The sequence below is a fragment of the Vanessa tameamea genome, chromosome 8 (assembly GCF_037043105.1).
Source record: "Vanessa tameamea isolate UH-Manoa-2023 chromosome 8, ilVanTame1 primary haplotype, whole genome shotgun sequence".
Taxonomy (NCBI): domain Eukaryota; kingdom Metazoa; phylum Arthropoda; class Insecta; order Lepidoptera; family Nymphalidae; genus Vanessa; species Vanessa tameamea.
In genome coordinates, this window is record NC_087316.1 from 12,029,423 (window position 1) to 12,054,762 (window position 25,340).

The 25,340-nt window shown below is 31.9% G+C and overlaps 1 protein-coding gene across 5 annotated transcripts in view; it reads right to left on the reverse strand.

The window, feature by feature from the left end:
- Positions 1 to 25,340, reverse strand: part of LOC113404794 (uncharacterized) — a 403,674-nt gene that overhangs the window by 352,604 nt on the left and 25,730 nt on the right. For 4 of the 5 annotated variants that reach the window (XM_026645830.2, XM_026645828.2, XM_064215522.1 and 1 more), the window contains exon 1: positions 19,298 to 19,746. The exons of the other annotated variant lie outside the window; for it this stretch is intronic. In XM_026645830.2, coding sequence (XP_026501615.2) covers positions 19,298 to 19,335 — 38 coding nt within the window. In that variant the 5' untranslated portion in view covers positions 19,336 to 19,746. Of the gene's footprint in view, positions 1 to 19,297; positions 19,747 to 25,340 lie in introns of those variants that run through there. 5 annotated transcript variants of the gene reach the window in all.

Below are 25,340 nucleotides of genomic sequence, written 5' to 3' on the forward strand. Positions count from 1 at the left end.
AATAAAATGTAAAAACAAAAATTTTAACAAAAAAAATGTCATTGGAAACTTACGATTTTGTAATGTTTATTTTATTTTATTTTATTAAATAGTTAGGCTGACGGTCAAATGGGCCACCACTACGCATTGACTTTGGCGCTGTGAGAAATTTTAACAAATCCTCGTCGTTCGTCAGTGCGCCATAACCTTGGAAAGAAAGAACTCACACTCACCTTTCAAACCGTAACACAACAATACTAAGTATTTCTGCTTAGCGTTGTATATAATTAGTGATATCTATCCAGACGGAATTACACCCCCCTCCCCCACCAAGTAAAAGTTAAACTAATATTGATCACTTCATAATCAGTCCCAGTTTATTTCAGCATCAATGGAATGCAGAATAACAGACGAAAAGGCAATCTGTAGCAATCGTAAGACATAAATCAGATAACAAACAGTTTAGTGAAATAGTGCTGCCAATTGGCAAATAATCCTTCGATTTACGGGGAAATAAATGTAATAACGGAGTAACGATCGGAATCAGGGGTTTTCGAGGGATAAATAAACAAACGTAACCATATTTTATCACAAGTGTTCGCTCTAGTTTGAAATGAGACTGTAAAATATTATCAACTCAAGAAAAAGCCACTGTAATTTTATTTATAAGTTTTACCTATTAAAAAAGTAACAGCCTGTATATTCTTTGGTTTAGAACTTACTCTAACACGCTGCTCAAAATCGGGACACGAATGTCACGTAAGTTTACCCGACGCAAGCAGGTTTCCTCACGATGTTTTCCTACACCGCTGAGCAAGAGATGAATGATAAACACAAACGAAGTCCATAAATGTTATGTATATACAATCTTCTATTAAGATTCATGTTTTCTAACCACTGGGCCATATCGGTTTGTATGTACTAACAGAGTTTTCTCACTGCTGTTTGTATTTTGTTTTGTTTCAACAAACTTTTTTACAAAACAAAATATTTCTCGTATAATAATAAAATACGTGAATCGTAAAATTTCGGAAGGAAAGTCGGCAAGAAATAACGAACAATTTCAAGGCAGTAAGTAATGAAAGCAATTAGACTAAAAATTTACTATCTCACGACTGCTAATTAACATTTCTGGGTAACAAGAAATGTTTAACTTTGAACGTGTAGACTCATCGTTAAACCCTATATCATAAACCTATTTAAAGACATTTAACTGTGCTATTCGACCTCGAATCTCACGAGAGGACTTCCGTAGTAGTTCAGATTTTATCGAAGGAAATGTCAACGAGTCATTCTCAATCGACATGAGCAGAATCCTTAATTGAGTTCATTTAAATGTACGCCAACATAAACTCTGAACGTAACCTAAAAGTGAACCCGGAGTACGACCGGTGACATTTAATTAGTCTTGCAATTTTACTAAACTCACTACTACTAGGCTTGTAAATAAAACGCATGCGACTCACGTATATACACTCAAGTAATGGAACGTCAATGACGCATTTTTTTTTTTAAATCTATAATCGTTTAATACGGGCAATTGAACAAATCTATTCTGACACATTAATTTTTGTGGCCTTTTGTGAAGTGTAACTGGTTTATTTTTATTAATTATCATATAATAATGTTATTTATTTGTACGTTAAAATTGTAGATATTACGGATTATTACTCGTGGTTACGGTATGAGAATGAATATTATTTAATTAAAAATATATACATTTATTGTCGTTCGGTAACGTGTCGTTAAGATTTTGGGTAAACAATAAATATGCTTTTTTAATCTTAGTTTAGTCTATATATTTTTTTTAAATTTTAAAATAAAAAGTAATTAATGCCACAATTTACCAGGTTATTGATAGATTGTGTATAAATATAGAAGCATGTCTCATTATAAGCTGTGTTAATGTATTGGACATACAGGGTTGTCACACGTGTATTGTTTGTTCTTAAAAATAATTTCAAATATAATTAATTAAATGTACGTTATTTACTTTGCTATATTTAATGTTATTATATATGACAGAATATATTTAAGTGCATGATCATGCTTATGTGTATTAGTTTCACTTGTAACACATGTGGCAGATTCTCACCCGAGAAATACAGGTGGTACGGGTACAATTTGAACCAGCAATCTTCAGTTAAACTTTAAGCGTCTAACTACTGGACCATCTAGATTGTGACATTTTTTATTTTTTAATTATTATTTTTTGTCAAATCATTGACAACCCTGATAAATGGCCCGTTGAGAGTAAACGGGGTATGCAAATCAGGTTAATATCTAGGCTAGATTATGTCTACGTCGAACATTGCTTCATACCGGCTCGTTAGGTAATCGTCCTCTCGTCATTACTCCACCACTTTTAGTCAACACGCGGTAACTACCATTATTGTTTTTTTGTCTGTGGATATAGACGTAGAAATATATCTTCAACGATTGCGAACAATACATTATTTAGGAAAACGAAGGGAACAATCTTTTATATTAATTAATTGTAATAAAAAAAACATCTATTACTTTGAATTATTCTAAAGTATTATACAGAACGTTCTTAGATCTTTTTCAGAAACATTAAAACTATATTGATGAGACTTGATCGACCAATTTAGATTGAAGAACAAGAGAGCCTTAAGCATTTAGTACTTCAATATTTATTATTAAAAAAAGCAGATGAAATTCATGCTTGTTACGTAAACATTCTAAATTTAATGCGTGTGATACTGTGCAACGTAGTTACTTATATCTAATAATATTATATACAAAAACCTTTTCAAAGCAGAACACTATAATACTAAGTACTTTTGCTCTGAGCATTAAATACGATGAATAGTATTATTTCTAGAATTATTGTAATTATTTCCTCCTAAAAGACCCCGGGATTCAACATTTTCTATTTTCGATTAAAGTTTTATCATTTGTGGCGATTTTTTTTTTTATTATACCCTCTAATAAACAATATTACATGATGAATACAATCATACATCACGAAGTACTGCGTCACTACGCAATTAAAGTCAAATATGAAATAATTAGATCGTTGTTAGATACGAGGTTGTTACTGTTAAGTATCTCGCGGCTTAAACAAACTTTGCATGTAAAACGTTTTATCTAACATTCCGCCTACATCTCTGTTATATTCTATCATTTATCAACATCACGCCTTGCCTGCTCTCAATTCGGGCACAGTGATATCATATCAATATTAATTTATCTTACTTTCTACAAGTCGAATAATTTCGGTGTTACTTTCTGATGTAGGAAAGAATTCGCTTTGTCATAGACACGTTAACGCTTGTGGGTAGACAGATATGTTATCCTGTATTTATTTGACTTTATTTGAATGCATATATGGTTATATACAGCCCCGTCTTGAGCACGACAAGCCCCCGGACTGAAAGTGTTAGTTTGGCGATCTCCACTCCCCCCAAATGAGTATAAGATGGTCTAGGGCGTCTCTCGGATGATCGAAGACTTTATCACAATGACTTGATCGGCGAGGCGTTTTTGCACTCCCTGTATCCTTGATTGAGCCGTGTAATAGTTGTAAATCGTAGTAGTTAAATATCAGGAATATATTGTTTTTATAATCACAGTAAATAATACCACTGTATGCTTTATTTAGACATCTACACAATACCGTCTTCTTGGCGCATTTATTAACCGTCTTAAAAAAGAAGTATGTTAGGTACTCGGTTGTTCTTTTTAAACGGTCTAAACGCGAAAAACTTTTAACGCGGCTTACGGTAGAGTGATTTGACAGAAATCTTCACGTAACGTGTCCTTCTCTATTTCTATTTTCTACGGTTTAATATAAAAATAATATTTTCTGGTATTGTGTTTATTTTTTCTAATTCACACGCGATTTTAAATAACAATTTTGTCATTGTCTTTTAATTAGTTTCACACGATGTTCATTAATTTTATTTTGTTTGTTATTTAATACGTACCTTATATATATAGCGAATATAATTACCTTCTAACCGGGTGTCCCACGATACCACTCAAATATTAATTTTTTTTATGTTTGATACTTAAACTTATTTTAATTTATAACGTTAAACGTTATTTTATGAACCGATTTGGAAAATAAATTCCGTTCTGTTTTGGATAGTAGGTATACGTCCCGTTCAACTGATCCCCTGAAGCCACACATTTCGAAAATCATGTGATCGGATTCTGAATGTGCACCTGTGTTTATCACCTGTGCAATATAATATCTCCTGCGCACTTGACTAGACTTCCTTAAAGATGGCTGTCGTTGAATTAAATTTAACGTAATCATTTTTAAAAGAATATTCCATTCAAAATACTTACATTGCACCAATTCCATACAAATGCATTTAATTTAGAAAGGAAACCAAATAAGATGAGCTCTCCCGCCTCCTCTATTTCGTGTTAAACTGCTTCCGGAAGAGGAACAGTGAACTGCATAGAAGGGCCTAGTTAATTTTGACAGTTTCATATTCAAATGTAACTTGGCGCGTATCCAAAATGGCGTCGGGCTCCGTTTTATTGTAATCTTTATTATTGTGTTACATTTTACGATACATTATTAGTAATGACTTAGAGGGTGTTTTACGATGTTTTAGGGTAATTTACATGCATTAGGAATCTTAGATAAATAAAATGTAACTATTTTTAGATTATTATAACGACATTGAATAATAACAATTTTGTATTTATTTCGAAAGCAGGTTAAAATGCATGTAAAGAAAAATTATTAAATAGATAACTTAAAAAATATAGTCGACGTGTTGGCAGCTGACAGTGGAGTTTAATAACGCTTTCAAATTACAGTATTGCTGGAGAACGATAGCAGGACGACATTTACTGTCTCACTTGAGGGACTATAGATATGGCTGCGACATCGGACTATGAGATTGAAGGGATAGACGAGGCCTGTATTTGTACACACATATTAACACATGTGCACTACAATACCCAGGGTATATAATATACTATACTATAATAAAATTAGTGATTTAGATTGCCCAGCGTGGATCTGAAATTTCACCAGTATTATTATTATTTTGGTATCTATTTTTTTCTATACCTTTTCACAGGGGTGACATACGAGATTGCTCTTGGCTCACGTTTGGGTGTGATATGTTTATAAATGATAAATTGACAAGGACGATGTGAGAAACTTTCGAGCGAGACGTGTGGTGTTTAGTAAGCTTTTTGTAGAAGTTCGAAAGTGGAGTTAGGCATTCGGACAAAGTGGGTGTTGGAATATTGGTCTTAAATATTTTTGGGATGTCTGTGCTGGTGAGAAATATTGATACTTTTTTACTGTAATTAACCAAAGGATGAAATGGGACCCTATTACTAAGACTCCACTGTCCTTCCGTCCGTCTGTCCGTCACCGGATATCTCATGAACCGTGATAGTTAGACGCTTGGAAGTTTTCGGAGATGATGTATTTCTGTTACCGCTATACCAACAAATACATATATATATAAAATACACAATAAAATAAATATTTATTTGCTCCTATACAACAGACATGTTTTTTGCCGTTTTTATAGATAATGGCACGGAACCTTTCGTGCGCGAGTCCTTCTCGCACTTGGCCGATTTTTTCATTAAAGTGGCGATTTCTATGTATTTCATAACTTTTTCACTGTGGGTACCGGATAGGGTGTGTGTGTTACTACAATATCGAATATAAAACGGGTTTTTTTTTTGTCTAATACTGTTATGTCTGGTCTCTTATGTATTGTTATTACAATAAAACCGATTACAAGGTTTGATCTCACGAGCTTTTACATCGATTGGTAATTTCGGTTTACAAATAGACGGAATGTTTTCAAGTAATGCTTCTAATTATACAGCTTATATCTTGGTTTTCAATAATAATCTGTTTTAAAATATTATCAACATATTATTATTTTTTGTTTATGATCAATACGAAAGTATGTATGCAGCTCAACGGATTGAAATGAAATTTGGCGAGAGAGAACAATACTCATTATTATAAATATTTTTCTAATCATTAATCCCTTCAAATAAACAATGACACTTATAAATGATGTCAAATCCTATTATAAGCTTTACAAAGATAAACATTTCAGACGAGATGGCTCTGTGCTCAGTGGTTAGAACACATTAATTGTTTAATTTGTGTTTAAAATTAATTTCCTGGTTCGTCGGTGAAGGAGAAAATTGCCAAGAAACATGTACGTGTGGGATTTAACACATGTGTCTATGCCAAACGTTCTGCGTTATAAGAAGAGACATTGAAAAGCTGTTAGTTTCACTGTGTGCTCTTTTAAGGAAATATTACATTAATTTGTCGTATTATAAAATGTAATCAGTGAAACAATGTCACTTGCAAACGTGATTTAAATTGCAAACTCGGCGTCACTTTCACGGTAATAAAATAAACGGGTCAGTCAATCTTGGCGACAGACTATACTTCGAACGGTTGTACGTTAAGCGACGTCCACACCACTGTATTTTATTTTCAATACATTTTTTTTATACTTAATTACGCTTTGTATCTTCAGGCTAGCTGTATAATACGAATATAAGTATATTTTAATATTACATTACAATCGGTCTCTACCAAGCCATTATCTACAAACTTGTTTTTTTCTTAAAGGTATTAAAATACATGTTTTAGTATCTCTAACTAAAATGTTATATAAGTATTTATTTACTTATTTATATATATAATTTATTGTAACATTTTATATGGTTTGACATATCTGGTGTAGCTACCATTCCCACCACCACCTATTACTAATATTAAAGTACAAAAATAAGCATAGAATTGAAACTATTTGAATATTAAAATGTTTTTTGTTTTCAGTAATTCTATCAAGTCATTAATTTACATATACTTAATTTATTACTTGATAAAAATAAAAACGAAATTTAAATTTTAAAAAGATTAAGAGCAAAACATTTTACATACTATTCTATAAAATTTATTGTTTTTATTATAACATAAATTTAAATGTCAATTATAATTGAATCATTTACTAAAACACGAAAATTCAAATTAATTATTTATAAACCTTACATTTTTAACAATAATAAATAACGTTAAATTACCGTAGCGCATTAGGATTAATAACGAAACGGTTGAAATAACTGTTATTTACTGTTACGCTTTACTAAGCTTACAGTGAACTAGTCTCTTCAAAAGCAAAATTGATTGTCACCAGTGACATTTCATTGATCTTTTATTGTCAAAAAACATTTAAAAAAATAATTGAAAAACGTATTTTATCACATTGGAAACGTTATTGCGATTAAGTGTGAACACACCTTAATGTTATTAAGACTAGTGAGTCTGATGAATCCGTGATACATAATTCGGTGTAAAAGTGATCTTAACTGGACCTTGTCAATGACCTCCTTATCTTAAATCATAACAAGATATTTTACTTTCTTTCACGTTATTCCTATAATATTACTAAACGCATTTTTGTCATTTTTTCAAGCATTTATTTAATACAAGTTATCGTCCGTGGATTTGCTCGCGATTTAGGGGGTTGGTTATCAAGTGTTAGATACAAGAAAGAACTCTATGACCTTCCTTGGAATTCAAGCTTCATACCAAACTTTATCTAATTCGATTCAGTGATTTGATCTTGAAACAGCGAAAGACAGACACACAGACAAAGATCATTTCTATTTTACAATATTAGTATTGATAATTACTTCAATTGTTAGTATGTGTGGAATGAAATATTGAAACTAAACATAAAACCCGATCCACACCGGTGTTTTTACAAATATAAAAAGAAATACGATAAATAAAATACCTACAGCTTTTATTTGACGAGCCTTTCGAACAACTTACAATATATATAATAAAATTTAGATTGTATTGTCACCAGACCCTATTGTGTTTGCAATATTTTACAGAATCACTTATGTGTAACTGGCTTAAACTGCATTAATTGTTAAAAAATAATAATACAATAAATAGGTCAATGGCCGATGTGTATGAAGATCTAATTTAAATAAGTTCAATCACTTCAACGTTAGATAAAGCCTAAAAATACGATAACAAGTTATCGAAACAGACGTGATGTGGTAAGGCTTTTTGATAAGTAAGCAGATATGGATAAGTTTGTTTAAAATATTATCACTATAAATGACAGCGGACAATGACACATGGAATTTTCTTATTTTAATTATTTTTTTTAATCTGGCAATCTTAATAAAATTAGTAACGTCAGTTTAATTAATATATACTAAAATTATAAATGAGAAAGTTACTACATGTGTCTGTCTGTGTGTCTTTTGTTACGCATTGCCGACCAAATCACTAATTCGATTATGGTGAAATTTCTTATGAAGCAAGCTTGAACAACCTAAGAGATGACTAAGTCCTGAATCACGAGGGAAACCACGGTCGACAACTTGCTTTATGAAACACAAAAGTAAACTATAATATATCTTACGTAACTTATTAGCGCACTATATATACACTGACAAACTTAATTCTATAGTTAAATATACTTGTTAAAAATAACTTAAATGAAGTGTAGTTTTTTTATTTCGTCACCATTATGACAAAATTAAACCTTATATATATGTATATAGAAAGATTAAAATAAAAAAAAAATCAAAAACAAATTATAATTTATTCAAGTAGGCTTTAACAAGCACTTTTGAGCCGTCATTTAACAAACTAAATTAAGTGGAGCTACCACCGGTTCGGAATGCAGATTCTACCGTGAAGCACCGGCCAGAAACTCAGTAAATTACCCTTTTTCAACATTTAAAAATACAAAGTCAACCCACCTATGTCCGCCCTTAAAAAAAAACTTTTCAAACTGTCACCCTTCTTGGTGATAATGTTTAAAACCTGACTCATCATTTAAACGCAGATTTAAACATAGTAGACGCCAAAATATTTTACGTCACGAAAACTGCAACACAGCAAAAAATCTCCACTATTAATCGTCGTAAGCCCACGTTGACATTTTCTCGGCTTATATTTTATCCGTTTTAAATCCTCGTTCATTTCGCTAGCATTCAAATTGGGTATGAAACGAATGTTATTTCAGTCAAGAATATTAAAAAAAAAAAATTAAAATTACATGTAGTAAAGAGCACATACATACTGTTTTGGTTTTTATGCAGGATAATATATTAATTGAATTTCATGAGATTTATATGTGTAATTCGTGGAACACAGTAACTTATGAGGTTATTTTCTATTCAATCAACTTTGGAACTTTTAGAACCAGTTGTAGATTTACATCTTTACTAATATTATAAATGTGAAAGTAACTCTGTCTGTCAAAGATACTGAAACCAATTTCTATATACCTAACTCCTTACGAGCAAACCCTGAAACGCGGGCAAAGCGGACGACAATTACTTTATTATAATCTTGATACAAATCAACTCAAAAAATACAATTCAAATAACTTTAAACTTAACGTATAGGAAAATAACGTAAACACTATAGATCATACAGACTAAAGATTTTCTCATCAAAGCATTCCAAACTCCGATATCTCTATCCAAAGAACGAACGCCAAGCGATTGTTGAAATCGACAGTTTAAAACAGCCTAATTGCACTACAAGTAAAAAATATATAAAGAGAACGATCTCCGTATCGATATAATAAATTAATAGCCATCGCAAAAAATCTGCCATTCATAATCTTTGACACCTCACCTACATTATTTAATGGGATAAACTTCGAACCCTATCACATGGATATAAGGTTTGAAATTGAAAAAAAAAAATTAAGTACACGATCGTGTTTTCGATGTTGCAAACGTGGATAAAAAAACTAACAATTGGTTTTAATGGAAGTCAATTATTAGTTGGATTAACAGTATTTGATAATGTACATCAATTTTAGTCACACTAAATACGAAACCGTGAGATCTATCCATCATCTTATCTGGGATGAATACAGCATCGTTATTGGAGATTGTCTAAAAGTAAAAGCCTATTCCTTATTATTTTTAATAAGTTTTTATTATATGCTCTTATATATCCCTGGTAGAATTAAGGCCACGGTGCGGCGCCAAATATCAAGACTATTCAACAGCTCAGGAGATAGTATCGTAAACTATTGAAGCGAGATCACTGCTAACTTCCTGACTCACACTGATATGAAAGTAACAGCCTTTAAATATCCCACTGCTGGGCTAATGACTTTTTCCTTTGAGGACGAGTTTTGGAGCTTATTACACCACTCTGATCATGTGCGAGTGGAAGCACATGTGGCAGAATTTTATTGAAATTTGATACATGCAGGTTTCACCGCGATGTTTTCCTTCAACTTCGAACACGAGATGATTTATCAACATAAATTAAGCACATGAAAATGCAGTATTGCTGATGCACGCGTCTTGATGGCCCATCAAGACACATTTACCATTACTTTTAAATATAATCTATATAAAGAATAATCTTGAAAGATAAACTTAGATATTATTTTAAATTTATGTTTCTTGTAAATCAGATACGTTTATTGAAATGTTTACATTTATAGTTATATAAAAATACAAGTTTGCAATAGAAGTCGTTTCATCAGTGTCAATTAGGTATATCACACTAAGTCTTGGCCCCACGTTACTCACTCGACATTCGTGGTCATTGTTTTATCAGCATACCATAAAACCTTTACGGTATTCGTGTTTCAAGCTATTCCTGTCATTTCACGAAGATCCACTGAGACATTAAGCCGCGAAAGCTGACAAACAAACTTTCACGTATAATACTATTTAGGATTAATGTCTATTCTGTGTGTGGATCGAAATGACCCGCCTACTCGCAATGTGGCGTGGCGTAAAAAACCTCAAGCCTTCTTCCCAGAAGAGTATGCTTGATCGTAGCAGTGATATATATAAGCTGTTAGTTCTACTGTATGACTATATCTATATCGAGTAACTAAGGAGTTTCTTCTTCTTTTCGGTAGAATCTACTCCGAATCAAAATCGCTTTTATGAACTTACTCGATATATTTTGATTTATTTATATATTCATAAGTCCCATAGAATAAAGAAAATATTTTATACGATCATATTTTATTGACATAAAAATCGTCTTTTTAATTAATTTATGCAAATAACTTAATTATTACCTTTAACGAAACTGTTTCTAAACACGTTTTTTTTATTAATAATGATATGATTATTAGGAAATATTTTAAAATATTTTATGTATCTTTATGTTGATAGCTAATTACAAAGAAAGAAATATTAAAATAATTTTATAATCGGCAAAGTTTTCAAAGAATTCACACAAAAAGAAGTCAGCTATAAACTCATATTTATAAGTATTCATTAACACGAAATTATACCACTAGCGACCCGCCCCGGCTTTGCCTGCATGGATTTATTATTAAAATATAAATACTGTTAATAGTTTATACCATATACAGCACTCAGGAGTAAAGTAGCTTTTTCCAGCGAAACAAAAAATTAGAATTGGATCATTAGATCTAGAGATCAACCCCTATATATAGACAGACAAATTTTACGTCTTTATAATTTCATATAAGACTATATATATAAATTATATTTTAAATATAAAAAATATATTGTATTAAACTGAAAATTTTATCATACAATTTCCATGCTAACTCTTTGTTCTGAGGTTGACATTTGTTTATTTTTTTTTTATTTGTTAAAAGAGGTTTGTTATGTGATACTCGAATTCAGAATAACGGAACTTAATTAATTTTACAAGAATCTCGACAAACTCGTCCCTTGGTCGGAATATAAGTAAATGGGTCACCCGTACGTGTGAATGCTAAATATGTTTATGATAAGGCAATTCATATATTATATGTATTTGTTATGACGTTGTAACAGTTTTACTGATAATAAAAAAATTAACAAACTATAATAAAATGTATCTACGGCCTTATAAATTAAATGTTTCGTGTTAATGTGATCTCAAATCGGACATTCTTAAACGTCTTTTACGCTAATATCTTTAGTACGTTGTAACAAACGTAGAATATATACGACTAGATGCAAACGCGGCTTCGTCCGCTTGGAATTAATTTTGTGAAGAAAATTGTTTGTTTTAATATTGCGGATTATGCAAAATTACCCGCTCAAAGATTGAATAATGTAGCTATGTCCATCTTTGGGGCTCAAGCTTGCTTTGCACCTAATTTTATCAAAATCTATTCCGTGGGTTATCTGTGGACGGTAAAAGCCAAACAAAAAGATAGTTACATTCGCATTTATAATACTAAAGTACAGATTTTATAATATATAATAAAATTGCCTAAAACTACGTAAAAAGAGAACGATTTCAATCGTCTGAAAAGACTCAATCAAATTAGTACTTTCAATCAAACTGAATCAACAAAAATCGATTAATTAAATTGTTTTTTTTTTTTTTTTTATTTATTTATTTCATTCAATTGCATACTTCACGAAATGTTCAAACAATCACGAATATTGACTTTCTTAACTTGATCATATAAATACTTTATATTTTATTATTGTACTTTGACAATATTTGTTAAAATGCAATTCATTGATTGGTTGTTATATGTATATGCAACAGTGAATACCGTCGACGGTATTGGTCGGGATTTTCGTCGATAATAATAAAAACATTCTCACCGTACCGGAGAAACAAATGAAGTTTCTTAATTAAGCGCCCATTGTATTTTATGTTGTTCAAGCTATAGTTCATTGCCCCGCACACTATGAATAGATTTTTCCACTAATTGCATAAAGTCATCCACTAACCGCCGTCACTCATGTGGATTATATAGCTTCGTATAAAAACATCTTTATATTTAAGTATAAATACTATTTATATTAAAAAAAACACGACTGTAAACAATTTCAAGTAAAAAATCGTAAATATGATGTAGGTGTAATTTTCACCTTGTAACTCTCTAGACCTTTGTTTAGTTTTTTGTTTCGTTTATATTTTCCTCTATATATAATTATGCAATATATTACAATTATATACATACCATACTAATTTAATTTAACTTATATCTTAATATTAATATTGTACTTGCTGTTAAAATTGTTTTGCGCTGAATGGGATTTTCTAATGTTTTTTTTTTTGTTAATTGTAAATCTTAGTTGCTGATCTAAACTAATATTTATAAAATATTTACATAAATATAGTGTACACAGTTATCAAGATCCAACAACGAATACTATGTTCTATTTGGAACTATATTATATATTAGTTGACGGGCTGGTTGTAAGGGCTGGTCGTCAGGTTTCCATAAAAAAATACAGACGAATTGATAACCTCCTCCTTTTTGAAATCGGTTAAAAAGTAGCCTATGTCCCTTCTCTGCCTATACTCCTTTGGAGTTGAAGCCTGCTTCGTGCAAAATTTCATCAAATTTGGTTCACTGTTGCGGATGTAAAAGAGTAACAAACAGACTGATAGACAGAGTCACATTCGTATTTATAATATTAATAGATTAATTTCCAACCCATAATACGTAAATTTTGGATGAAGATCCATCTTTTCTCGGCAACTACTTGGAATTTCAGTCTCATCTGTGTGAGAGTGAACACTGGGCTTTATTTTGTGATAAACAGATCGCGTCGTTAAATGAATACTAAAGACATAATCGTGCACTTGAAAGACTAAGTGCCCGGATCTGAACCCGTGACCTTTAATTATGATCAACGTGTTCTAAGCAATGAGTCACCGCGTCTCATTGGTATTGACCAAAAATAATCACTAAAACATAAATACGTCAACATGGCATAACATTTTTCAAGAATACACAAATAAAAGATTTTAATGCACGAATAGGGGAATCCCCTTTTAACTATTATAAGGGAATATGACAAAAGGAACATGCGTACTCTTATGACTAATTGTTAATCATCCCCTTCCATCGTTGCATTGGTTATTGTATTGAATATACCTAGCTTATGACCTAGGTCATTTTCATCTCAAACATTTAATGTCAGGTAATATTCATCACCCAACGCCTCTTATACAACCAAAAACCATTTTCATCTTAAGTATAATTGTATGATGAACCCGCTGTCTTAATCAAATTATCCCAATTTAACTGTTTTCATACAAAAAGGAATTGTTGTAAACAAGAGCAGTTTCTTGATAATGTTGTCGATTATTTAGGATGGGAAGTCATTCGGGCAAATTGTCCACCGGATCGACATCACCGTTAGACACTGGCGCTGTTGGAAATTAATTAAACAATCCTTGTAAGTCGTAAAACAGCGCTCCCAACTATTAGAACTAAGATGTTCCTTGTGCTGTTTTTACACTGGCTAACTCATTCTTCAAACTATACTTCATATATTAGCACCTTGTAAATTTCCAACTGCTTGGCTAAGGCCTCCTCTCCCTTTGAGGAGAAGGTTTGGAGCACATTCGACCACGCTGTTCAAATGCGAGTTGGTGGACTACACATGTGGAAGAATTTCGTTGAAATTAGTCACATGCAGGTTTCCTTACGATGTTTTCCTTCACCGCCGAGCCATCTCGGCTCATATACTTCATCAGTACAAAGTATTTCTGTTCGGTAAAATAAAGGCTTCGCTACACGAAGACGCATATAAAATTAATCAACCAAAGTCGCATCCATATTAATTTTATTAAAACTTTATTATGTCCATTGTAAAGACACAATTGTGTTAATTATAAAGTTATACCAATTTAATTATTTCCAACAAGATATCTCCATTAAGTTAACCGCTCGTAAATCAGTGCCAACGATATGCCAAAACTTTTGAATCATGAAGTATTTAATTGAAGCTTGTAAATGAATCGCTGGAATACTTGGACACTGGCCAACAGGTCAAGCGACACTTGCGCAATAAGTGTTTTTGTCGCGTGTCTAATATTAAAAAGAATTTTTTGGCCATGTATAATTACGTAAGTAGATATTTCAATAACCGTTTGCTGTGGCTTACATAAACAGCCTGTAAATTTCCCACTGCTGGGCTAAGGCCTCCTCTCCCTTTGAGGAGAAGGTATGAGCATATTCCACCACGCTGCTCCAATGCGGGTTGGTGGAATACACATGTGGCAGAATTTCGTTGAAATTAGACACATGCAGGTTTCCTCACGATGTTTTCCTTCACCGCCGAGCACGAGATGAATTATAAACACAAATTAAGCACATGAAAATTCAGTGGTGCCTGCCTGGGTTTGTACCCGAAATAATCGGTTAAGATGCCCGCGTTGTAACCACTGGGCCATCTCGGCTGTGGCTTATACGCCCCTAAACGTTATGCTAAAGGTGTGTACTTAACCGAAAAATATAAAAACTGATTAATTTATTACGTAAATATTTTTTTTCTTGTCTTCATTGCCACGGTAATCTATGTGTATCATAACTCTCACGATATTCGAAAACAAATAATTCCCGTAACGTACGTCTTAAGTAAATTGTAACATAAACATAAATTGCATTAACAATTCATTATTTTAATATATTTTTATTTATTTTATATACTTTCTCTAGTGGCTAGCTTATAAGACAGGAGATCCCAAGGTCCGGCATTCAAAATCAGGTTAGTGCCTTATTGAGATTTTTTCGTTCTGAAATTAAAAGGCGCATGGAGGTTAGCACTACCGTGCTATATCCGGTCGTGTCACGTTGCGCGCTTGTCATTATTAGTGTAAGGAAACGGAGTAGTCATTTGTGCTTGCCCACACAGCGCAATTATCTTGTGTACATATTCACCAGCAATATTGTAGAGAATATCAACGTTATGTATTATATTTAGAGTGGCGGGAGATACTATAACTTTTTACTGACAAAACTTTTATCTTTGAAATATTTAATATGTAGTAACTATTAAGTTTCTTGCCGGTACTAAATACTTTCCGGTTCTTCTCGTTACAATCTACATGCCAACACAAAGATAAAACATTATATTTTGATTAAAAATGAATAACTTTCCAGTGTATAATACTCGTATTATCAAACGTTCACACGAAAAAAATATGACAACAGTTAAAACTGTTATAAATATTATAAAAATATTTATATAACAACACAATATATTATACAATAGTCACAATATATTTATACGCTCATATTAGGTATAATTTCGCAAACTTGCAAACATCGGAGACCATTATAGAAACATTGTCCTGTGTGCGTTGCGAAATACAATAACATTATTGCACTAAGCATTTTTACAATCACAATAGAACAATTTGTCCTTATGTAAATAACGCATTCGTTCCGAGACAGACACATAATGTATAACAACTTATATAGATTTTTGATGTGTAACATTTCCATATTTGCTTTCTTGAAATCTGTGAGTGATTTCGTTAAAAGGGACGGAAGTGCGTAACGTGAAGCCGGGGAAGCGCGCGCTATATGTTTTGACCAATGAGCGCGCGTGTTTGAGAGTCGACCGTCAGATGGTGCCAACCACATTACTGTAAGGAAAGTTTTTTTCCGTATGTTATAAGTTTCTTGCGCGTACAAATATAGAACATATATTTCTCGTGGACCTCGCGATCTGTGCCTTACACCTTAAAGCAAGCCACTAAACCCACGAAGCTGTTCTATATACTTCTTTTACTATCCGCTTTACTATAGCTGCACAGGAGCATCGAATGCACAATTATATGCACAACACTAGATGCACAATCTTTTGTGATTGGAAATGACACAGATATATATACAAATAAGGACAAACCCACAGTTCGATTAATTCTCGCATACTTGTCCTAACCGTCCTGTGAGGTAGAATATCTATATAAATATAATAAAATTGGAGTGTCTGTGTGTAATATTAAAATAACCGCTTTTTACTAAATGCATATACGGTACATTGATTAAAGTAATTTTTTTTACAATTCTTGTCTGTCTGTCTGTCTGTTCCGGCAGGACTTTCACTGGCAGATAGGTGATGTAATAAGGAGTAACTTGGGCTATTTTTATTTTAGAGTCATATATAAAATAATAATAAAGTCACGCTGCAACGTCCAAATACTGTCTAGTATATATAGCCATCAGTTATACGATAACTTAACCATGAAAGGAGTACTAGACGTACTTCTACAGTACAAGTACATTTAAAACGGTGTTACGTCTTACTACATTATTCGTCAACGTGAGTCAGTGTTTGTCTGCATTTCAACCTGCGACCTTCGCTTAAGATCTACGTGTCGTATCCACTGGGCCATCTCAACGATAAGTGTTGGTTGATAAAAATTCGAAGTCTAACTATTTGCGCAATGAAAAAAATGTTTATGTTTTTCCGCGCTGTATTTCTTGAGTGCACTTTTGTTTTTTATTCCTTTAGCGGTCTACGTAAGGATTAGTTACACTTGAAAAATAGGGGAAAGTGCCGAGCCGCATAACTCATAATTAGCACGAGTCGAAGTGTATAATAATAATTACATAAATTCTGCATGAAAATAAATACTATTTAATGTTTTTTTTTTTTTGTATATTTCTTCTTAGAAAAGTTAAAGGAGAGCTTTGTTTTATAGTGTTTGTTTGGAAATAATCCTATCTTAAATTTACTAGGGTTGTCACTTGTCCCGGTTTTTGAATTTGCGCTATTTTAAGGAGCAATCTAAGGGTCTTCTAAGCGTACACTAGCTTTGATTATTTAAAATTAACGACAATTTTATTCTCAGACAGAATTCTTAATCTTACTAAGAAGTTCTTACACTGATTAAAAAAATCTTAACTTAATTTAATTTTTTTCATCTTGCTTGTTACCGATGAATCTGTGTTTTGTAAAGGTCATTCAATCCTTGATTACAATGCATTTTTCATCTCTATTACATTAGGGGTTATGTATAGACTGTAAGTGAGTATGAGTGATTTGAATTTCGAACGAATTGGGACTAATACCAACATTCAGAACATTATATCTACATTAGCAATAACGTGCCTACTTGTTTTCTGAAATCTAAAATATACCTAACAATTGCAATGAACGACCTGTTTTCAATGTGACCCCTGAGTTATAGCTCTGCCTACGCGGTAATTATTGTTAGGGACATGCTTTATTACTAGGGCTGTCACCTGTCCCGATATATTACGCAAATGTAAAGTCCCGTTTATTTTTTAAAACTAATTTAGTCGTGACGATCAAAATTGCAAGGTTCAGTTCGATTGAATCATAAATATGTAACTTAAAAAAATAGGCAAAGACTATTAAAATATATATATTTTTTTTAATTTACTAGATTTAGATCCAAGAAAACGTCTATATTTAAATCGAGTTTATTGGATAATACCTAAAAAGGTAAATCATGCGAGCGATAAATAAATATGTCTTTCAATTTCCGTGATTAAAACACTGCAGGACAAATCGCCATAAACGACTTAATTTTAAAACAAGCTACTTTATTTGGTTATTATTTATACATTATTTAATGGCGCCGGCATGTAATCACATTCTAAAATTGCGTGTTTAATTGAATTTCCTCAACCAAAGAACAAAAGGCGTTATTATTTTACACGATAATTATTAAGTTATTAATGCCTTTATTAGCATCTTTAAAAGCATCGATAATATCGATAAAATCAAGATATTCAGTAAAACTCAATTATCCAGAATAATAATACACACGGCCTTATATAGATCCATTAGCGGGTGTTTAATTAAACAATGCAGCTACCTTTCAAAGTCAAATCAATAATAATTGTGACATAAAAATCTGTATTTAACGAAATATTATACATTTTAAATAACGCTGTGTACAGTGGGAGAGCTCAAATATCTTAGAGTTCAAGTCACAAAAACATCTGAGTGACAAATCTTGAAGTGATCGTGATAATTATTATTCTAAATAGCCTTTTAGAATTACCCTAGTTACTCAGAAGGTCAAGGCCCTCACGAAAATCCTGGATCCTGAATCTGTATACATGTGTATATAAAAGTCATAATTTTAAAAGGAACATTATACAGTTAATATAGCGAGTTAAACATAATAGTTCTAATAAATTGATATTTTACACGTTATATTTAAATGATAAACTCAAATCGAAATAGTTAAAAATTAGATTATACTTCACTTAAGCGAAAACTTTGCTCAATTTAATATAGTCCATCGATCTATTTTGGCAACCCTATATTGCATATTATAGCGTCAATAATTCATAAACAGATCTTATCTAGAAGGCCTAAAGTTTGGAGTAATAGGTCCAAAAATCTAATTCAATTGAAATTCCATAACATTGAATCTAACTACAGAGTTCTGAACAGCTAAATTATTTATAGTAATGACTTGCATCTTGTCACATTTTGATCTGTAGTTGTAAACAATATGCTGTTATGTGTTTGTCATTGTCTTCGCAACGTATTGTATATATTTTTAATTATCGTTATTGCTAATCAATACTCATTGTTTCAAGAAAAATAGGACTCGTACCTTTTTGGTTTCCACCTTTTTATGAACACTCCGAACATGTTGATTGAATCCAAGACAATAATTCACAAATATAATAGCACGACAAACATCACTAACGCACATAAAAAGTCTATTCACTAACACAATAGTTAACACCACTTGAGAAAAAAATCAAAATAGCGAACGGAACGCGTTTTTGAAAAAGGAAATAAAACTGGTCTATGAATCGTGCACGTCAAAACGTTCTAAATTTAATCACCCCATCGCTGTTTACAAACAGAACTTAACCGATAAAATTGTAAAATGGAACACTCAGTGTCATGAATGAGTTATCGATGCGGTCAATGATCGATTCGATCGATTTCGTTTTACAACGAAGTTGAAACGTCAAATTGTATTCAATATATTCACACGGATGACACCGCACACGTGCACCCCGCGCGACGGATGCAAGGCGACTGGCTGGCTCACTTGCAATATGCAGCTGGTGTATATCCCGGTGGCTTTGTATTAATAAATTTTAGATGTCAACCGCTCGCGAAGCTAGTTGAGGCTGAATGGAACGCCGTTGCAGTCTTTGATTTGTGATGGGGCATTTATTCTGCCATGCAAACAGTTTATCTTACTTAATCGCTGAATTTATTGAGAATTTTGACAAATGCTTCGAATTTGTTAGAAAATGTATTTCGTTTTGTAACAAAAGCGAAACATCGAAATATGTGTAAAACGTATCTATTCATATTTCGTAAAATAACGATTTTAATATTCAGTATAAATTAGGTAGATATGACAAAAAAATCAAAAGTATTACTTTCATTGTTCAGTGTTCTAGAAAGTCTGAGAAAATGCAAATTGAATAGTGAGAGAAAAATCGAGTGTGAGAAAAATCGATATCTCGTAAGAAAGTAATGAACTGGGTGACCCAATTCCGCAGAAAGGCATCATACCTACAAGAAGAACGACTCCATCGCGGTTTTTAACTCCAATACACTCTTAGCCTCAAGCCATTTTAATAAAACACTAGAACTATGGAAGTAATTAGAAATAACAATACGATTTGTTGTTCGTATTCTGAATAAAAGAAAAAGATTCACCCGCTTCTGTAATTGCAAACCTAAATAATATAGTAATAGTACTATTTCTAACAGGCTATGTTTAAGATTACATCGGTTCTTAACTATTCCGATAACGCAAATGTAAATTGAAAACTTTTATTACATATATCGCAAAAAAATATTTAAGTGTTTCGGATTTCGTTCAATTATTTAACTCAAACAAATTTAAGTTTGAGTTTGACAACTAGCCGTGTACTCGATGGGAGTATCCCAATATTCACCGAATTTTCTAAACTATTTCGTACCTAAAAAAGGACAAACTTCCATACAAACTTTTAGCCTGAATGTTATTCCCTTTGGCGATAAATTTTCAAAAAAACTTACCAATTGTTCACTGTTCATCTTATCGCCATCTCGCCATGTTCCGTAAGGAATTCCTGTGCCAAATTTCATCGCGTTTGGACCACTGGTTTAGGCTATACATATATATATATATATACATATATTCTATACGTCAGACATACAAGTCTGTCATTATATCAACATGAACAGCTATCAAGACATACAATTTTGTGCAATTGTTTAAGGATAAAGAACAATAATAATAGTGTTGAGACGTTTTGATCTCCACGTTCTCATGTCGGCTGACATACAAATGCTTGTCGAACTTTTTTATTTAACTAAACTTGGTACATAACAAACAGTACTTAAAATAACTTATTTTGCAATTTGGTTTTGAAACCACATCGAATAAAAGTTCAATTCCAATTGATAACAATATTTTTTTAAATTTTATATAGATTAAATAAATTATTCAGATGACTATGTCCCCATAGACGCGTTTTCAGTGCCTTTGGTGTCTTTTCCAAAATTCTTGCTAATATTCTTAAGTCTAAATTCTGTACTTCTTCGATATTAAAATCTTATAACAATGATAATGTCGTTCGGCACGGCAGCCGTTCTCTAGGGAGAATGGCCAACTACAGAGGACACATTATAATGCAGAACTTAGTGTACAAACACATATGGACTCTCTATCCGATAGGACAGCAAATCTGACACGACCAGATATAACAACACCTCTAACTTACAGACTCCGAACAGCTGCTGAAAATTTTTCGATCAAAAACTCAAACTTGAAGCCCTATCCTTTGAGTTGAGTCCTAAAATTTAACATCAGCTAAAGGGAACTAAAAGTTAATGTTACAAAGTTACTTGAAATTAATAAAAAACGCAGGCAAATTAAAATAACAGAAATCAAATTATAAATATGATACAACGGACAGAGCATAGAGTAGAAACAAAAATTAAAAAAAAATAATAATATATCTTGCCTGCTGCACACGTTGCTACGAATCACTTACGTAACCTCCAATCAACCCGTCCGTATTATTCCGATCACGTTGATCATCCAATAACAAAATTTTCGTTCCAATCAATTCGGATGCGGAGAGATGTTTCATCGAAACAATAATGCAGTATTGCGATAATTTCAACTATATTATAATATGAATCTGACTCAAATATAGTATCTTAAGATTTAGACCAATCCAATATTTGATACTACATATTTTGAAAAGTTTCAACACAAATATAAGCATTGGAATCTGATACGTATCTAGTTAGTTAAAGTCTTGGTCCTGTGGTCGAAATTCGACTATAATCATCATTTAAAATTTGAGGTCTACGTAATACAAGAATTTGTATATTTAACTGTTTTATTATGACTATTTTTTAACAGTCACGGAAGAAAATGGCACTGAACAGTTATACCTTTGCTATTATGTGTACATATAAAATAAATTAATAAAATATGAACGTCCGCTTTTCTACTTCGTCTTCAGAAAATAACAGTAACTTGTTGAGACAAGGTATTGCTACGGTTAATTTTCTTTATTTATAATTAACTAATTTAAGTTCAGTTAATATTGGACTTGCAACTTTTTACTTTTGACCTATTTTTTTTTTTATTATTTGATGATAGCTTCGGTTACGTCCTTCTTGCAATAAAGGTCGCAAATCGATCACACTAATGTCAAAGACTATACCATGTGTACACATATAGTTGTTAGTTAGTGTTATATGCTTTTTTATTTTATAACAAATAAAAAAAAAAAATTAGGTCAAAAGTAAAAAGTTGCAAGTCCAATATTAACTGAACTTAAATTAGTTAATTATAAATAAAGAAAATTAACCGTAGCAATACCTTGTCTCAACAAGTTACTGTTATTTTCTGAAGACGAAGTAGAAAAGCGGACGTTGATATTTTTCAAACGGTCTTGAGAAACTAGGTCGCGCGGTTACCCCTCTTGGGAAATGTCAAGAGAATTAGTTAGGGCTACTGAGGCTACTTTCGTTACATAGGTTACTACGGCCATGGAAAATGCAAGATGTGTTTTCTTAAGGCGTTTTTTTTTTAATAGTCTTCATTGCAAAGAGGTCAAAGGCGTTACTGTAGGTATTTACAGGACAAGATGAGATGTTTGAATTCAAAGATCATAGTTATGTACAGTGAGACAATTTATTTTTTACCGCCAGTAATACTTAGCACTTACTGTGCCCGCGATTTCGTGCGCGTTTGAATTTAACAAAAAAATTTTGATATAGCCTAAGTTACTCCTTATTACATCAGCTATTTGCCAGTGAAAGTCCCGTCAAAATCGTTCCAGCCGGTCCAGAGATTAGCCGGAACAAACAGACAGACAAAAATTGTAAAAAATGTTATCGTGGTATATGTACCGTATACACACATAATATGCATTTAGTAAAAACCGGTTATTTTAATATTACAAACAGACACTCTAGTTTTATTATTTGTATAGATTATTGTGTTCCGGTTTGAAGGTTGTATGGACCCAGGGTTGGTGGCGCATTGTTTATGTAAATTATGATTAAAATTTTATAAGGCGTCAACGTCTTTGGGCAGTGGTGACCTATTGGTGGATGAGTTGCCCACCCGACAACCAATGCCGCTATAAAAAATATATTAAATATTCATAATGATTTATTATCGCTAATTTCATAATGACTGTTTCTTTACATAAGAAGACAAAATATTATACTACACCAAATATTAACAGTATACTACTAAATCATGATATCCTTTTTTTCTAATATCGTTTTGTTCATTTGAAACATGCCGTCTCTTTCCTACAAATGAGAAACTTAATTTAGAATAAGTAAATATCAATTTGAAATATCATTTAGATAATTTTGAAGCTTTGTCGTAATATTTCATTGTATTTTAATTTCAATATTTATTTTGTATTAATTGGTTTTGACATTTGTGTGTGTGCAATATGTCGTAACATTATTTGTTTATTTAGTCTCTCTGATCCGAGATGACACAATGGTTAGAACGCGTGCATCTTAACCGATGATTTCGGGTTCAAACCCAGGCAAGCACCAATGAATTTTAATGTACTTAATTTGTGTTTATAATTCATCACGTGCTTGGCGGTGAATGAAAACATCGTGAGGAAACCTGCATGTGTCTAATTTCAACGAAATTCTGCCACATGGGTATTCCCTCAACCCGCATTGGAGCAGCGTGGTGGAATATGCTGCAAACCTTCTCCTCAAAGGGAGAGAAGGCCTTAGCCCAGCAGTGGGAAATTTGCAGGCTGTTAATGTAAAAATGTATTTAGCCTAATAGACACAACATACATATATGTACCTTACGCGTATTTTTTCAAATCGTAATAAGACTTGCGATTAGCAATTTCATGAATATAAAAATAAACTTTATATAATATAGATATAATATAAGCTAAAAATTGTGGCTCCGTGCACTTTTAACGAATGAGTTTCTTGATCTCAACAGTATACACAACAAGATCCCCATTTTATAGCAAAACCAATAAAATAGACGCGCTACGTTTATTTCAATTTATTTTCATGACATTTATTCATATAAATATATATAATAAATGTTACCTTTAAAAATAAATTGGTTTATTGTACAGCAATATTGGAATCGTTAAAAGAAATATGGAAGAATGAATATGAAAACAATTACTGTACCGTAAAATATACTGACAATATAAACATACATATCTTCTTGTGGGAGAAATACTTATCAATATATGTACAACTAGTTTTTCATCCCGTGTTGGGAGGGGGGGATCGTAAGTTTCAGGTATAGAAAGTAGCCTATGTCTTTTAGTGGGGTTCAAGTTTGTTTCATACCAATTTTCAGTAAAGTTTATTCAATGGTTCAATCGTAAATACTCAACCGACAGACAAAAAGACAGAGTTATATCAGTATAGATGTACTGTATTGACTTAAGTTTTCAAAATCGAATTCGATAAATATAATGAATAGTAAGCTACTGGTTAGTTTTATAACTTCAGTACGGACTGTTAAGCTATATAGTATGTTTATATTTTGTCTATGTTCTATTATTTCAGCATTGTCGGGTAGTGAGTGTCAAGAATATATGACTTGAATTTTGCCAGTACCTAAGATGTCAGAACCAATAGCTGTATAAGTAACAGTAAAAATATTGGAAATAAATAACTACTGAGTTTTACTGGTTCTTCTCAATGGAGTCTACGATCCAAACTTGTGTTAGCTTTATGTTTAATACAATTATTTAAAATTACGATTCAAAAGCGTATATTTAATTTTATTTTTTATTTTTGTATTTGTGTGTGGCAATCCTAAGTATTGAAATTTCGAGTAGCTTCGCCGAGCTATTATTATAATGAAACTACTTTAAAGAAAACTAAGACATTGCAGAGATTTCTATACGAGCTTAATTAAATCATTATAATTTTAAATTAATTTAAGTATTCGCTATTATTGTGTAATTCCAGGGTTACCTATTTCGTTATAATTTAATATAATAGTTTGTTAATCTGAACATTTATTTTATCATCTATACTAATAATTTAAAGAGGTAATTTTTTTATTTTTTTTATGTTGGATTCTGGAACTAATGATCCAATTCCAAAAAAAAATCACTAGAAAACTAAATTATTGGTAATTGTTATAATAGTATAAATTA